General features: G+C 39.9%; 1 protein-coding gene across 1 annotated transcript; it reads left to right on the top strand.

Annotated features, from left to right (window-relative positions):
• Positions 1-803: 803 nt before the first annotated feature.
• Positions 804-16,218, top strand: LOC107300459 (WD repeat and HMG-box DNA-binding protein 1-like; the record flags this gene model as incomplete). Its single annotated transcript, XM_015829784.1, has 14 exons — positions 804-854; positions 1,448-1,543; positions 4,146-4,238; positions 5,422-5,528; positions 6,078-6,219; positions 6,372-6,570; positions 6,730-6,917; positions 8,412-8,596; positions 8,942-9,183; positions 10,208-10,345; positions 10,834-10,990; positions 13,216-13,330; positions 13,954-14,085; positions 16,046-16,218. Coding segments are annotated over 14 exons (2,018 nt in total), but the record flags the coding sequence as incomplete, so codon positions are not given.
• Between the last annotated feature and the right edge of the window lie 6 nt (positions 16,219-16,224).

Below are 16,224 nucleotides of genomic sequence, written 5' to 3'. Positions count from 1 at the left end.
ATGAAACCAAAAATGACATGTGATGGTTCTTCCCAGCTGAATTCTTTATTGTTTTCACACCTATAGACAAAACTTTGCCAGACTGAGCACTACTATTTGCATCTACAGTATACTCGTACTATTAGGGAGGGCTGTCTTAGGACTGAGTTGCCATTTGCTTCTCTGGAATGCACCCCCACCTCTTGGGGATTCACTTTCTTAAAATATTTCATCACATAGATAGCAGTGCATTGGCTTAGCAGTTAAGACACTGGGCTTGTTGACTGGAAAGATGGCAACTTGGTTTGAGGCTGAACTCCACATGATGGCATGTGTTCCTGTCCTTGCCCCAGCTCCTGCCAACTTAGCAATTCAAAAGCATGGAAATGTGAGTAGGTAAATAGGTACCACTCCATGATGTCATGCTGGCCACATGACCACAGAAATGTCTTCGGACAGTGACTCGATAGCCTTGAAATGGAGGTGAGCATCGTCCCTATAGTCGGCAACAACTAACAGAGTAAAATCCGCATGGACTCCTTTTTTTTACGTAGATAGCTTAAATAGGTGGAAAGGTATATTTGTTGGACTACATGATAGGTAAAAAGTACCCAGGTTTTAAATAATTTATGTATTAAAATGTCCTGCCTTTCTGCTTAAAAAAGCATTTATTTTCCTCCAGAGTGGGGTATTTCAGGAAAAGTATGTCAGCAAAGATGTGGCTTCATAAAGTGTCATGATACTGAACTCCGACATTTTAAATGTAAATACTAGGCAATGAGCAATGCCAGGTGCTATTATCTTTAAAAATGTTCATTTTACAGGCATCGGCTAGCTGTGATGGATCTGTCAGAGTGTGGAAAATTTCAGAACAGGTAAATAATATTTTCTGTTTCCCGTTTTAAATCTTGATTTAAATCCTAATGCAAATTTGGCGTGTCAGTGTGGAACTAATATGCAGCAATTTGCAGACTATAATTCTTTTAGCAATTTGGAATAAACCTTTTTGTATTCAGTAAGACCTAGAACACAAGCCTTAACATATACAGTACAGTCAGTTATAAATACTACGTTTAGGAATATTTTGTCTTGAAAATTGGTTGTGATAGTCCAGCTCTTTTTATGGATGATGCATGTTGTTACTTGCCTTCTCAGTGAGGAACTCTTAATAATTCAAGAAATCCCAGGATATAGTAAGAAAATCATAATGTGAGAAGCAGTAATTAATTTTTATTTACATTGGAAGAGGAACCTCTTTTAAAGCAATTGACTGAAAAAACAGGGCTGTCGCATGAATTAGTTTGATAAACTTGTTAAAACTATCTAGGGTGTTTTGTGTCTGGATGACCCTAAACCTGGATTTTTAATGTTCCAGCAATTACCCTACACCCACTTCTTGCAAATACTTTATATTTCAGAAAGGTTTATATCAAGCTAGTTAACCCCCGTTATCTTATTTTACTTCCAGAATTGTGAGATAAGCTGGCCGCTGCTGCAAAAATGTAATGATGTGATAAATGCAAAATCCCTATGTAGACTGTCCTGGCAACCGAAAATCGGAAAGGTAATAAGTCGCTTATCTATTTTTTGTTGTAGTAGTGCTGAAGGCACATGTCATAATTTGGATGTCACTGCTGTTTTATATGGATGCCTCTGGGGGTGAGTACATGTGTGCAGACGCATGCTGACTTACATAAGTGGGTAGATGGCAACATCAAAGCTTCCTTCTTGATTTCCTTGCTTGTGAGAGCTCCCGCAAAATAGTAAAAAAGTGAAGAGACACAGTGGAAGTCCAGGTTACCTATTGCCCCATTTCCTCTTTGCTGCTTTGGAAGAATCAGAGGAAAATAATGGGAGAAACTATGGGGAGGAAAGATGCCCTTCCCTTTCTTTACGCCAAGAAGTTGCAGGATCCTGAAAGTTCCAGGCTTTCTTGGACAACTCATCATTCCTTTTGCCCCTTTTCTGAGAACTTTGTTCGCTTGCAAGAAGCTTTGTAGTGAGAAAAGAGAAGTAAGAAAAACTAGCAGCAGTGGAGGGAGGAGTTGGAAGGAAAATTCAATTCATTTTTGAAAAGCATCAGAAAAGTCATAAAGAACAGGAGGAGAACAAGCAGTATTCACCTGGAAAAAGCAAGTGGAAACAAAAAAATATATCAGAGGAGATGAGAGTTATCTAGTAAAGCAGAGATGAGAGTTATCTAGTAAAGCAGAGGTCACTAACCTTTTCATGCTGGCGGCCCGGAGGGAAAGGGAGCAGCTGTGAAATGTGTGCAAGTGCATGTATGAAAAGGACTGCTTGCACCCGCATGGCTAGCGGCCCCATTTGTGCATGCATGCATGCGGTAGCCGCCGCCTCTGCTAGCACCATGCACATGTGCAAGCGGGCTGTGCAACATGCATGGTGTCAATGCTGCAAATACTGTATATTCTTGCTTTGACAATGTGCAGAACTGTCTGGTATATATATAGTTAAACCAGCAACTAGGAGAGAGGGAGGAGCATAGGGATAGCCCGGGAGAAAGAAACCAGAAGTAAATCACATCTTTCAAGTTGATTGGAAGATGTGAACCATGACCCTACAATAAGGGAGTGGATAATGTCTGGAATGCTAGGCATACTGGAAGATAAGCAGTTCTAAGCATTCCCCCATGCCGTGCTGATGTACTTTAACATTAATAAAAGCTTTTAGGAGAAAACATGCCTGAAAGTCCTTTTAAGTGTTTCGTTACTCAGACACATGACACATGGGCTAGTGGCCCTATTTGCCCATGCACTAGCCACCACCACTGCTAGCTCCACATGCATGCACAAACGGGTCTGCAGGCTCTACTGCGAGTGGGGTGAGTGCGCACACACCTAGTGGCCAGTAGGCTATGGCCCGGCATTGGGCCGCGGACCATAGGTTGCGGACCCCTGTAGTAAAGAATACTTCATGAATGATACTTTAGCGCTAATAGCAACATTTCTCTGCAAAGCCCATTGTATTTAGGTTACATTCAGAAAAGTGTTTTAGCAGTCAGTTCTGGAAAAGAAGTGAGCATGCAGAGTAGCCAGAAGCAAAGGAGTCTGCATATCATGCTTGCCCTGGATTGTGACGATTGAGGGAGAGTGAAGTCTTAATAATTTTGGTGAAAAGCCCCATTTCTCATCTAGGCTAATTCTAGTCATTAGTGATTGACCTGGAATGGGCTAGAGGATTCTCATTAAAGTAGGCTTGACAAATTAAGTTGCTGGTGCTTGGCATGTTACCATGCAGGTGTTTGATTGAAATAGGATATTTATTAAGATTTTATTGCTCTTGAGGACTCACAAAGGGATTTTAAAATCCTGTCCTATTCTAACTCAATGTAACATCTGTGATTGCTTGACATTTACTATTTCTTGAGACTTGGTTCAATAGTTTATGAAAAGTTTTTCTGGAATAGGATACTATCTGTATGACTCTTGGAAAAAGTGCAGAGAAGAACAACAAAAATGATTAGAGGGCTAGAGGCTAAAACATACGAAGAAAGGTTACAGAAATTGAGTATGTATAGTCTAATGAAAAAAAGGACTAGGTGGGATATGATAGCACTGTTCCAATATTTGAGGGGCTCCTGCAAAGACGACGTGGTCGAACTATTTTCCAAAGCACCAATAGGCAAGACAAGAAACAATAGAAACAATAGGAGAGACGCAACCTAGAACTAAGGAGAAATTTCCTAATGATGAGAGCAATTAACTAATAGAATAATTTGCCTTCAAAAGTTGTGGGTGCTCCATCACTGAAGGCTTTCAAAAAGAGACTGAACAACCATTTGTCTAAAATGAAGTAGAGTCTCCTGCTTGAGCAGAGAGTTGGACTAGAAGATATCTGAGGTCCTTTTCAACTATTCTGTGTGGTTCAAATGTATTCCACGGTTCCTTGATTTGAAACCAAGATATTTAACCATTTATTTATTTATAAGATTTATTGGCCATGTTGAACAAGCCATCATGGCCAATATTTATGTTCACAAATCACACTAAACTAAAAACCAGTCCCATTATAGCTTACCCAGATGTGTGCAGACCAAGTCTTTGTGCCCTGTGAGTTTTTTTTATAAACAAAACCAGGATAGGACTTATTAAAAAAGCATTTAAAAATCAGGTCCATCTTATTAACATTTTTTTCTCCCTAAATAGCTGCTAGCCATTCCAGTAGAAAAAATAATCAAAGTATATAGAAGAGAAACATGGGATCATGAACTGGATCTATCAGATAATTTTATCACACAGGTTGGTATCCTTTTAGAAAGCTGCTTTTTAATCTGCTCTTGTTCTAAGTAATGTTTGCTTGGTGTCAGGGAAGAGAAAATCGTATTTTCTTAAGCTGATTGATTGTTAGTCAGTCTGTTTATGAAAGAGTTTGGTGCTAAATGGAAGTCTGATATTTGGCTTATGTATGTATGTCCGAGTAAAAGCAAAGACCTATGATCAATAGTAGTAATCAGAGGTTAAGGTTCCTTTGTTTTATGAGCTGTGTAAAATCTTGCAAAGCAATAGTTGTGCTGCCTGTTACACAAGTGTGCTTTCCTCTTAACATTAGCTGGCAAACTACTTCAACACACCTATTCTTACCAAAAAGCAATGCAAAAAATCTGTTTCTTTTATTCTATCTTGGTAGTCCTTTACTAGGCTCCTGGCTAAGGGAAAAAAGGAAGTCCCTGCTTGCCTACTCAGCCCCCTAGATGGGCATCCAATCTAATTTCCAAATTTCTACTTTTCATATGGATGATGATCGTAAAAAAAACCCCCATCCAATTATCTCCCTCTGTTGTCCATGGATCCAAATAGAACTTACCTTCTGGCATGGCTGAAACCAGACAATTCAGCCTGTGTTTTATTATGGTTAAGTGGTAGGCTTCCAGGCTGGTCTCCACTGCTCAGTCTGCTGAGACTCCTATCTCACCACCATTAATAGTCCCAAGATGGACTGTCCAGGCTGTAGGATGGCTGTGGCTTCCAGTTTGAATCCTGCAGCTGTTCCTTGGTCTTCGGACTCCTCTAATGTCCAATATCCCCAAAATAATTTCTTCTGGATAAGACTCCTGGCTGCCATTGCTTCTTGCTTCTGCACACTCCTGTGACTAATTTCTGTTAGTCACCCCAAACCCATGGCCAAGCCCACTATGACCCACTGCCATAATGAATTTCTGGGATGTGTGTACCAGCACAATTCTGCCATTGCCACAGGTTTTCTGCCCAGATATAAATTTGTTGTCTTGACTTTCTCAATCCCTTCTCTTCATCTCTCTGTCCTCCTCCAAAACAGTACTGTAACATGATACAAACAAATTAACAACAAAAAAGCCCCGCTAAAACATCTTTCACCCTCTGCTCAAAGAATGAGTACATCAAACACAATCTTAGCCAAATAATTTATTAATATCAAGGACTTGTTTTTTTTCCCCCATGTTAGCCCCTAAATATTGTGGCCTGGTCTCCTTGTGGACAATATTTGGCAGCTGGAAGTATCGGTGGCTATATAGTCATTTGGAAAGTGGAAACACAAGAATGCCTGGAAAGGTATCACTCGGTTTCTGTATCTCTTACAAAGATGGGCTTTTGCAAAGACAAAGAAAACTTATGGGAGCCACTAATATATGACATAAAAGGTTTGGACAACCTATACCATAAAATCAAAACTGGCAAATTTTGAGACTTTCTTCATTCACACTTTTTTATCAAGTAGCATAAAGTTAATTGTTTGGCTTTGGTTTAGCACATAGTTTAAGACAAGGGTCCCCAACCCGCAATCCCTGTTTGGAATTGGGCCATGTGAGCAGCAGGCAGGCACCACATGCTTGCGTGAGCAGTAGGCTAATGTGCGTGCACACACACACACACACACATGCAGCTCAACTTGTGCAAGTCGAGCTGCGTGCACATGCGTATGCGCACTGGCCTGCCACTTGTGTGGCTTGGTTCCCCTCTATCTCCCCCCCGTCAAGCCGCCAAGCCACAAAGGTTGGGGACAGCTGGTTTAAGACCATTAGGCCTTAGCAGCAGCTAAGCAAAGGTCTTCTTGTCTGAATGATTTCAGATGCATCTTTTATTATTCTTGCCTTTTTTTAGGGTGAAACACGATAAAGGTTACACTGTCTGTGGTCTGGCATGGCATCCCAAAGGTGGCCAGCTTGCTTATACAGATACAGAAGGCAATCTTGGACTACTTGAGAATGTCTGTGATATAGAAAGGAAGAAATCAATACATAAGGTAATATAAATTGGAAGTTTCCTTGTTTTTTCTATTAACTTTGTGATTATGAACCTAAATATATGAATCTGACGTTTATTGGCTGGAAGGCAGATCTTTCCTTTTTTAAAAAATGTTTGCTAATTTGGTATACTGTTAAATCCTGACTTTAGGCACCTAATGCTTCCAGCAAAAGCTATGATGACCTTTTTGATGAGGATGCCAAAGAGGACTTTCTGAATAGGGATTTCAGTGAGGATGACTGGGGCTCTAAGGCAGCAACAAACGATGAAGATGAAGATGACTTTAAGATAATGTCGGGACGTCCCAGAAACCGAGGCGCAATAATAGAAGATGATGAGAACTCCCTAGGTGAGGATTTCCCAAAGCGGGAGGTTCGGAGCAGAGGGAGGGACTGTGAATGTTGGGGCAACTATAAATCTATAATCATTTGGTAATGCTGCCAGTTTGGCTGCCAGCATTGTGAAGATGCTATAAAATGTCTTAATATGATCTATCTGCCTTTCATAGATACTGGATTGCTGAAAGCTAATTCTGACCTCGATAAGGAAGATGAAGAGGATGATTTGGACAATTTTGTTCCAGTTCAGCCGCTGCCATCCGACCAGAGGCCACTCTACAGTGGGCCATTGCCAACTCCTCGGCAAAAGCCATTCCAGTCTGGTTCTACCCCAACACATCTCACTCACCGCTTCATGGTTAATTTCAGATTTAAATTGCTTCATTAGCTGATCTTTTGGACAATAAGATTATTAATATTTTAAATAATTTGTAAGAACAGGCCAGAACTTATAAGGCAGTATATAAATTTAAATAATAGTAGTAATAGTAATAATAATAATGAAGCTTCTAAATAGCCTGTATAAACAGCTTCACTTAATGCAAAACTGAATGGCTTTTAACATATGCTGGGATCACCTTCAAACTCTAGCTTTATCAGCCTAAGCCTAAGTTGATAAAGATCTGCAATTCTCATTCAAAAGCAAGTTCATTTCATAAGTAGCTCTTGACTATAAACTTGTTCCTATAAAAACAAGATAAGTATCATCAGTTGGTCCCCTTAACATTACTGACTGCACTTTTTGTGCAGTCTTTTCTTTTTAAAGCTTTGAATATTTATATAAAGTGAGTTGCAAAAAAAACAAAAAAAAAACCCTTTCCAAAATAAAGGTAGGTGTCTTTCCCTCTATAAATAGGAGGGAAAGAGAAATGTATTTAAGTATATTTAGATAAGGGTAGGGTTAGAATCCATTGCTTCTTCTTTTAGAGAGAATGGAAATCTGTTCCAGAAGTTAGAAATTTGGCTTACTTATCAGATGTAATCCTGTGTTTTGCTACTGATCTATTCTGATTATTCAGCAGACTTTCTGTCTACTTCAATGGCAAATTCATGTTGCAACTTATATAATTTATCCATCTTGGATAAATAGTCCTCCACTGATGGTGCTATCATCCCTCATTCTCTCCATCTCAAACTTCGCCTGCTGATTAAACATACCCAGACTATATGAATGGGCTGTGTGTTATCATATGGCTTATACATACATATATACTGCATATACATATGACAGATCTGAAGTCAAACTTGCAGAAATATTTCTGTCTTCTTAACAAGCCTTAACACAGGGATGTCAAACTCAATTTCATTGAGGGCCGCGTCAGCATTGCGGTTGCCCTTGGGGGACTGGGTGGGTATGGCCAGGGTGGGTGCGGCCTACTGGGTAGGCATGGATGGAGTGGGTGTGGCCGATTGGGTGGGCATGGCCAGCTCTACATCGTTCGCGTCAAGGGTGCCTGTGGGGGCCTGGGCAGGAGTGGGACAGATCTGAGGGTCTCTGGCAGAAGGGGGTGGAACTGGGGTAAGCGCCAAAGCATGGTCCATTTCTTCATTCCTCGCAAAGGGTGACACCTCCCCAGCATGCACCCAGGGGGCGGGGCCAACGTGGCAGGGGCTGGTTCCTCGCTGTTTCCAGACAGCCTTGTGGAGCTAAGACTGAATGCATTTCAGCATAGATGGCCACCACAAAATTGTACATTGGCTCCCGGCCAACCTGGACCTCAGGGCCAAGGCGGAGGGGCCGTTCCCTCACTGTTTCCAGGATGGCTTCACGGGCCACATGAAACCACTTCACGGGCCGCATCCAGCCCCGGGCCTTGTGTTTGACATGTCTGCCTTAACATCTCCCTTATAGGTATGGAACTCTGTGGGTATTATTCGCTGCTATAATGATGAACAAGACAATGCTATTGATGTCGAATTCCATGATACCGCAATACATCATGCAATGCATTTGCCAAATAATTTGAATCATACAATGGCAGACCTTTCCAGTGAAGCTATTTTATTGGCCAGTGACAGCACAGAGGAACTAGCAAGGTAAAAAGACAAAGTACTTAATTGTGAATTACAGCCAATAAAACTAACCTTTGTATTCCATGAACTCACAAGGGAGTAAGAGTAATGAGGATGGGATCAGTGCACTTCAGAGCTGCTGTCGTGTTCTAATTGCTTCAGATTTTCCTTTAAAAAAAATCACATGGAGAATGAGGAAAAAGTGAAACCGATTACTGCAGAGCTCCAAATTGGAACGACTTAATATTAATTCAAAAGCATAATCAGCAAGCATTTTAGTTTATAATGCTCAAAAATGCAAGGCTAGAGGCATGTATCTGGACCGCCCTATATTCATGTTTTACATTCATTTCCCTCTCTCATTTTTAGCAAGCTTCATTGCATTCATTTCAATTCCTGGGATCCTAACAAGGAATGGACTGTTGATATGCTGCAGGATGAAGACATTGAAGCTGTTTGTTTGGGCCAGGGCTGGGCTGCATGTGCCACTAGTTCTCTTCTGCTTCGTGTGTTCACCATTGGTGGAGTTCAGAAAGAGATTTTCAGTTTTCCTGGACCTGTGGTGTCGATGGCAGGACATGGAGAGCAGCTGCTGGTGGTCTTTCACAAAGGTGCTTTCTGTATTCTTTTGTTTGTTGTTTAGTTGTTTAAATTTAAAATGTTGATTATTCAAATCTCTTTCAGGTGTCCTTGTATGATTGGGGAAGGGGTGTGGCTGCAGTGTTTTCCAGGACCAGGAATTTCCCCAAAAAATGACCTTAGAAAAAGTTTGATGTTGAAATGAGCCCTTCTACATTCTGACTCTAGGGCAAATTTAAATCAAACATTTGGTCATTCTGCATAATTCCCTCTTTAATTTTTTTTAAAGACCGTGCCATTATAGCTTTGAATTTATTAACTCATCCCATTTCCAAGTAGAATTGAAATTTTAATTTTAGTCACATGACTAAGCTGTCTTGAAGTATCTAAGAACTGCATCTGTCACTTTCTGTTACCTTTATCCAAAACTAGAATTTGCCACCTAGTTCTAGTGCTTACATTTAGGAAATCTTGAGCTAGGAAGCTTTTTTAATTAAGTAAAATCATTCAGTACTGTCAAATCTGCCAATAGCAGTAATGAAAAACCAGGACACTTTATGCTGTGTTGCTGCTTTCCTTCTGGGTGGAGATATTGAGCATGTAAGTCTGCTCTGTCATTCAGCCATGATTCAGTCTGGCTTTCTATTGTTTGTCTTTATTTTTTTAAAAGATGCAATATTAGTAAAGGTAGAAGTTAAGGATTCAAAAGACTGCAAACATTATTCTACAACTCACAGTGATTGCTGTAAAAGTAGAATAATGATAATTACTATACTTATTAGAATTTTATTTGGACAAATATTTTAGATCTCATTTCATGAATATAATTTTATGTTCCTAAAATAATTTTAAGTTCCAAATTATAGCCATGTTGACAATGTTTAAAATTACTCAGTGAATAGAATTCCATCACAATCATTCAGTAGCATAAAGAAGAATTTGCGTCTGCGCAGCTAAATTCCTTCCTTTTCTTTACCCTTCCCCACAATTTTTTAGTGTGACTTACTTTGGTCAGAATTAACACTGTACCTTTCCCACTCCCACCTTTAATTGTAGGCACTGGATTTGAAGGGGATCAATGTCTTGGAATTCAGCTTCTAGAACTTGGGAAAAAGAAAAGACAGATTTTACATGGTGAATCACTTCCTCTTTCCAGGAAATCCTATTTAGCATGGATAGGATTTTCAGCAGAAGGTAAGATGGTTCAGATAAGATATAATTAAATCCTAATTTATTATTTCATTAATGAAATAATATTGAGGGACGGTGAATGTGATCAAGTCCTTTGTACATTTGCAGCCCTCAACCCCGTTTCATATCAAACACTTCCCAGACATCAGGAATGGAACACATCGCATGCTTAGTTGATTAAAAATTATGCATCCATTATTGATGTTAAAACAGTGCTTTTGGTTTCTAGGATGAAAGGGAAAAAGGAAATGGGTGGACTACATTGAATGTCCATGTATTTTTACTCTGGGTTACCAGAAGAGGGAGTTATTGCCAAAGTTTGCTACAAATCTGTTGATTTTCTTCAAAATGTTTTGTACTTTTTAATATACGTGATGATGATGATGAGAGATGTAGCGTTTAACATGATGTTCATTCATGAACCTCTACAGCTGCTTCAAAGAAAACTGATTGTCGAAACAAAACTATGTGCTTTTCTAATGAATAACTAGGTACTCCCTGTTTTGTGGATTCTGAGGGTATTGTACGAATGCTGAACAGAAGGCACGGTAATATTTGGACCCCAGTCTGTAATACAAGAGAGCACTGTAAAGGGAAGTCAGACCACTACTGGATTGTTGGCATTCATGAGAACCCTCAGCAGCTCAGGTACAAAAATAATTTAAAATGGTCCCTGTTCTTTAGAACAGGGCTTTTCAACCTTTTCACCCATTGTGCCACTTTTAGGATATGGCAACGGCCGAGTACCACTAGTCGCCTACCAAAGTGTCAAAAACTTGATGACCCCCCCCCTCCCCAAAAGGAAAAAAAGTGATAAAATACAGGTAGTCCTCGACTTACAACAGTTCGCTTAGTGACTGTTTAAAGTTACAATGGCACTAAAAAAGTGCCCCCCAAGCCACAGCTGAGCAAGACACCTGCCTGCCCGCCCGACAGTGCTCTTCCTCCTGTCCAAGGTTTTCATTGTTGTGAGCATTTCTGCTGAGGATTGATAGAGGGGGTGGGCTGGGGGGGTGTTTGGTTTTTATTCCCCCCCCCCCGTCTCCTGGGTGGCTGCAGCAGGTTTTGGTCACTTCACATGACTCTGGGACACTGTGACCGTCATAAATACGAATCAGTTGCCAAGCATCTGAATGTAAATCACAAGACCCTGGAGATGCTTCAATATTCCAGCTGATTGGCGCTTCTTCTGGGCTCAGCAGGAGCGCCAGGATCAGTGCTGCTTTCCAGCTGATTGGTGCTTCCACTGAGCCCTGACAGCCCTGCAGCTCCAGCCGTCTCTCGCTCAGGCTTGTGCGGTGCTGCCACCAGTTTAGCTCATTCCCCTCCCCTACTACCACTTTTCTAGGATGGTCGCGTACCACCTGCCAGGTGCCAATGTACCACAGGTACCACTGGTTGAAAAGCCCTGCTTTAGAAGAGTGTTCAACACAGAAATATTCAAACATCTGTTGAAAGATCATTTTCTCAATCATCCTTTCTTGTCAGCTTCCCACCACCTTATTTCATTTAAACTAGAGCCTCCCAGAATTATTATTTTTTTTTTACTAGAAAGAGGCCTGTGGAACTAGCAATTCACCTGCCATATGCACAAAAATATTGTGTTCTTCCAATTCCCCTTTCAAGTAACTCTTTTCTTGGAAATTCATTAAAGCCTCAGAAAATGTCAGCCTGGGAAGATGAGTATGAATGAAAGTCATTGTGGGTTGTTTTTTTTCCCTCTCGTTCATCCAAGATAAATGATGATGGAAAAAACATCATTTAAACACAGTTTAAAAAGAATGTCTATGAAAATGTTACCTTCGTTGAAGGCTTGGTTTTAAAAGAGTGGCTGATTGGGTTAGACATTTAGATTGTGAAACACTTTCCAGATAATATTTTTAATTAGTTCATTGAACAAGAATGATGCACTTATAATATTTATTAGGCTTCATTCCTTTAATCCCTAATGTAACATAATAGACAATGAAATATAATTAGTAGAATGCCAGTAGCAGAGTTGTGGATATAAGAGATGGAATTTGAAACCCTCTCTAACCACATTTATGCTCACAACCTTCTAGTCTCATTTGATGCACTTCTCCAGTGAATTTGGCATCTTGATAAAGCAGTTTTTTCTTGGCTCAGCCTTGCAAAGAAGCTGATTTAAGTTAGTCATTTGATTAATTAAATGCAAGAGATGGAAACTAATCAAGGAGAGAAGCAACCTAGAACTAAGGAGAAACTTCCTGACAGTGAGAACAATTAACCAGTGGAACAACCTGCCTCCAGAAGCGGTGAATGCTCCAACACTGGAAGTTTTTAAGAAGAGACTGGACAGCCATTTGTCTGAAATGGTATAGGGTTTCCTGCCTGAGCAGGGGGTTGAACTAGATGACCTCCAAGGTCCCTTCCAACTTTTATTATTATTATTATTATTATTATTATTATTATTATTAATTGATTTGTCTAAAATGGCAATATATTATTAGGCCAGTCCATACTTAAGATGACTGTGACATTATACTTTCTGTGTGAGCAATCTTCTATTGTCTGACTTTACTAAAAGCTCTGCTAAATAATTATAAAACATGGCATCTTACATTAAATGAATTAAAGTGACAAAGGAATAATTCTTCTATTTTTAGAGAACTCTTATTTGGATGCTAAATAAAGTATTTGCCTATTCAAGGCTTAGAGAAAACTCAGGTTTTTTTTCCCTAAAATTTGTTAATTTTTAGCCTGATACTAAAAAGAAATTGAGAAAAATGCAAACTTCCTCTTCTTTACATGTATACTGCTGAATGTGTAGACAGCTTGTCCATGCTATGGTGACTCTGGGAAGGAGAAGGGGGTTGCATTATATCTTTTGATTCTGTATTTTTCTTGAATAGATGCATTCTTTGTAAAGGAGCTCGTTTTCCAGCTACGCTTCCCCGTCCTGCGATAATAGTGCTGCCATTTAAGCTCCCTTTTTGTCAAACTGCAACAGATAAGGGTCAAATGGAGGTGGGTAATCAGAATTTATAATTAAGATCATTGTACGGTTTAGTTGCAGTTGCATATAATACACACACAAACACAAACTACATATAGAAACAGTGGCCCTACTTGCATATGTATGTCTCAGCTTTAGGATGATGGTATGCATTCTGTGGCAATATTTATACATAATGTATAGACTACATTATGTATTAATTTCTCAGCTGTTCCCCCCTCCCCAATAAAGCCAGCTAGCAAGTTCCTAATCCTTAAAATTGCCAAGTTACACTTGGAAGCGTATGGATACCATCTGCTGAAATCTTGAAAGCAAGAGGGGGTGAAGATGAATAATCTCTCAAGTTAAAAGCAAAGCTTTTGACGCTATATATCTAAATGTTTGCATGGTTGAAAGGATGTTTTGCTCTATTTGATTTTGTAAAGTTACCTTTACATTTTCAAATTAATTCAAATTCCAATTAATGTGATCTATTTTGTTTGCCTATTTCTAGTCCTTTATTTAATTATCACAATTTCAGAGTAATTTATAAACTTCTCCTGGTTCAGTACTATATTTTATATTATGTATCTTGCAGCCATGATAAAATAGTTGTATAAACTATGTTTTTCTTTCCTTTCTCTGCATGTCGTAGGAGCAATTCTGGCGCTCAGTCTTGTTCCACAACTATGTAGACTATTTATCTCAAAATGGATATGAATATGATGAAAGTGTGAAAGGCCAAGCAGTCCAAGAACAGCAGAATCTCCTGATGAAAATGTTTGCAGTAAGTGGGTAAAGTTATAAATCTCTCTTCTTCAGTCTAATGCAGTGGTTCTCAACCTGTGGGTCGGGACCCCATTTGGGGTCGATCGACCATTTCATGGGGGTCGCCAAGCAAGGCTGTCCGCCATTTTTTTTGTCTGCCATTTTTTTCCCCTTTTCCGGCGGGTGCCTTACCTCCCTTGAGCTGGGCCAGCTGGTGGTCGGCCTGCTCCGTCTCTGCCACTTGCCAGCTATGCCTCGGCCGGCGCAGGGGGCGGAACCACACATGTGTGGTGCTCCCGGGCAGGGAAAGTCCTCGACTTACGACCGGTTTAGTCCTCGACTTACGACTGGTTGGGGTCGCAGCATTAAAAAGGTTGAGAACCACTGGTCTAATGCCTTTCAGTTGTACTAGATTTCAGCTTCTGCTAAGCCTCAGACTACCAAACCGATACAGGAGTTAAAATAAAACATCAGAAGGGCACCACACTGGGGAGGATTATTTCAAATTTACCTGAGTAAAATTTCTTAGACGGTTGATTATTATATTACTTAAATAAAAAATCCTATTCAATAATTTTTTTTCTTTGTAATTTTTTTTAATTGTTCCACACAATCGTTTATTCCAGAGTTAACTTTTATTAACTCTGAAACGGACAAGGAATATTTTAAGCACAAAACTAGGCAAAATGTAACTTGTTAATATAGGTACTGTACTGTTCAGTGTAAGTTAGACAGTCATCCCGGCCAATCAACAGAAAAAAATATTGAAAGTGTCCATAGCAAACTGAGATAACATCAAAAAGATGAGATGTGCATCACAACCCAGTCTTGCCTTTAAATGCTTGCATCCTGATGTCTGATGCATGCGTGTAAGTTGTGAGTTTTGTGTCATGATACTGCTTCATTGCTTGCCTTCTTCCCAGGGCCGTAGGTAATTTGACTGTGGACAGAGCTGCTGCAAAAGAGGAACCAAAGCACCGGCATAAAGCTGGCAGGGAGGCTCAGATAAGGAGAGGATCTAAGGCAGGAGAAACTTGAACTAGAGGAGATGAATGTGTTTAGGCACTTGTGTCAGGAGTAGCAAGAGCTTTGGGAAGCAGAAGGCCAGATCCAGAGATAAAGGAAGACCAGGCTCAGGAAATGAGTCGCCTTGATCAGCAATTTATGTTCAAAGCTCAGGCTCTTAGTGCCAACCTAGAAATGAAATCAATTGTGTGACTATCCTACCATGTTTTATAAATAGCCTCAGGAAGCCTGAGTATTCTTGTAATTATGGGGCGAAGACTGAGAATTTAACACTTATCTGTACTTGCCAGGATCCTAGTAAAAATGGCCTATCCTAGCCAAACCCATTTGTTTTTCAAGATAAGCCTGTTTCAACTTCCTTGAAATATAAAGGAGAGGCCATTTTTGGGAGAGGAACCTGAGAAGGAGAAAGACTCTTAGTCTCCTTCTTCCTCAGCCCATACTTCTGCTTACTCAGGCTTCCCAGTGGCTTTTATGTACTGTGCAGGTTAATTATTAGATAGGTTTGGTCCTTACCTACACTATATTATAGCCATCTGCTCATTATTGTAATAGAATGTTTGAAAAGCAGAAAGAGACACAAGTTTCTTGAACTCGCTATTTTTTTTTTAAATTTAAAAAACTACTATATAATATGGAAGTTCTCTGTGTCTTAAATATAGTTTTTCTCCAGTGGATGTTTCACCTGCAGTTTTCCGGAGAGTGCTCACTTTGCAATCATAATTGGAGTTATTTTCACAGCTACGGAATGGCCTTATAAGCAAATAGCTGGGACTCATTCTGTTCTGGCCTGGATGTGTTAGGGTTCCTTGAATTTCCATCTAGTAAAGAATGAATGAGAACTGAATGTTCTATTTTAGAGAACAAACATTTTTTTATCCTTTTTTCCCCCAAATAAATATTTCTCTGAAAAATATTAAAACTTTTTTTTTTCCTCTTTGCTTTAAAAATAGTTATCTTGCACACTGGAACGTGAATTTCGCTGCATGGAGCTTGCTGAACTCATGACACAAAATGCCACGAGCTTAGCTATCAAATACGCCTCTCGCTCACGGAGGCTGATTCTTGCCCAGAAGCTCAGTGAATTTGCTGCGGAGAAGGTCTCAGAGCCGGCATCTACTGAAGAGTACGC

This window comes from Protobothrops mucrosquamatus, unplaced genomic scaffold (genome assembly GCF_001527695.2).
Source record: "Protobothrops mucrosquamatus isolate PMUCROS unplaced genomic scaffold, P.Mucros_1.0 scaffold7153, whole genome shotgun sequence".
Taxonomy (NCBI): domain Eukaryota; kingdom Metazoa; phylum Chordata; class Lepidosauria; order Squamata; family Viperidae; genus Protobothrops; species Protobothrops mucrosquamatus.
The sequence above is the reverse complement of the archived record's forward strand: the minus strand, read 5'-3'. Positions and strand labels throughout refer to the sequence as shown.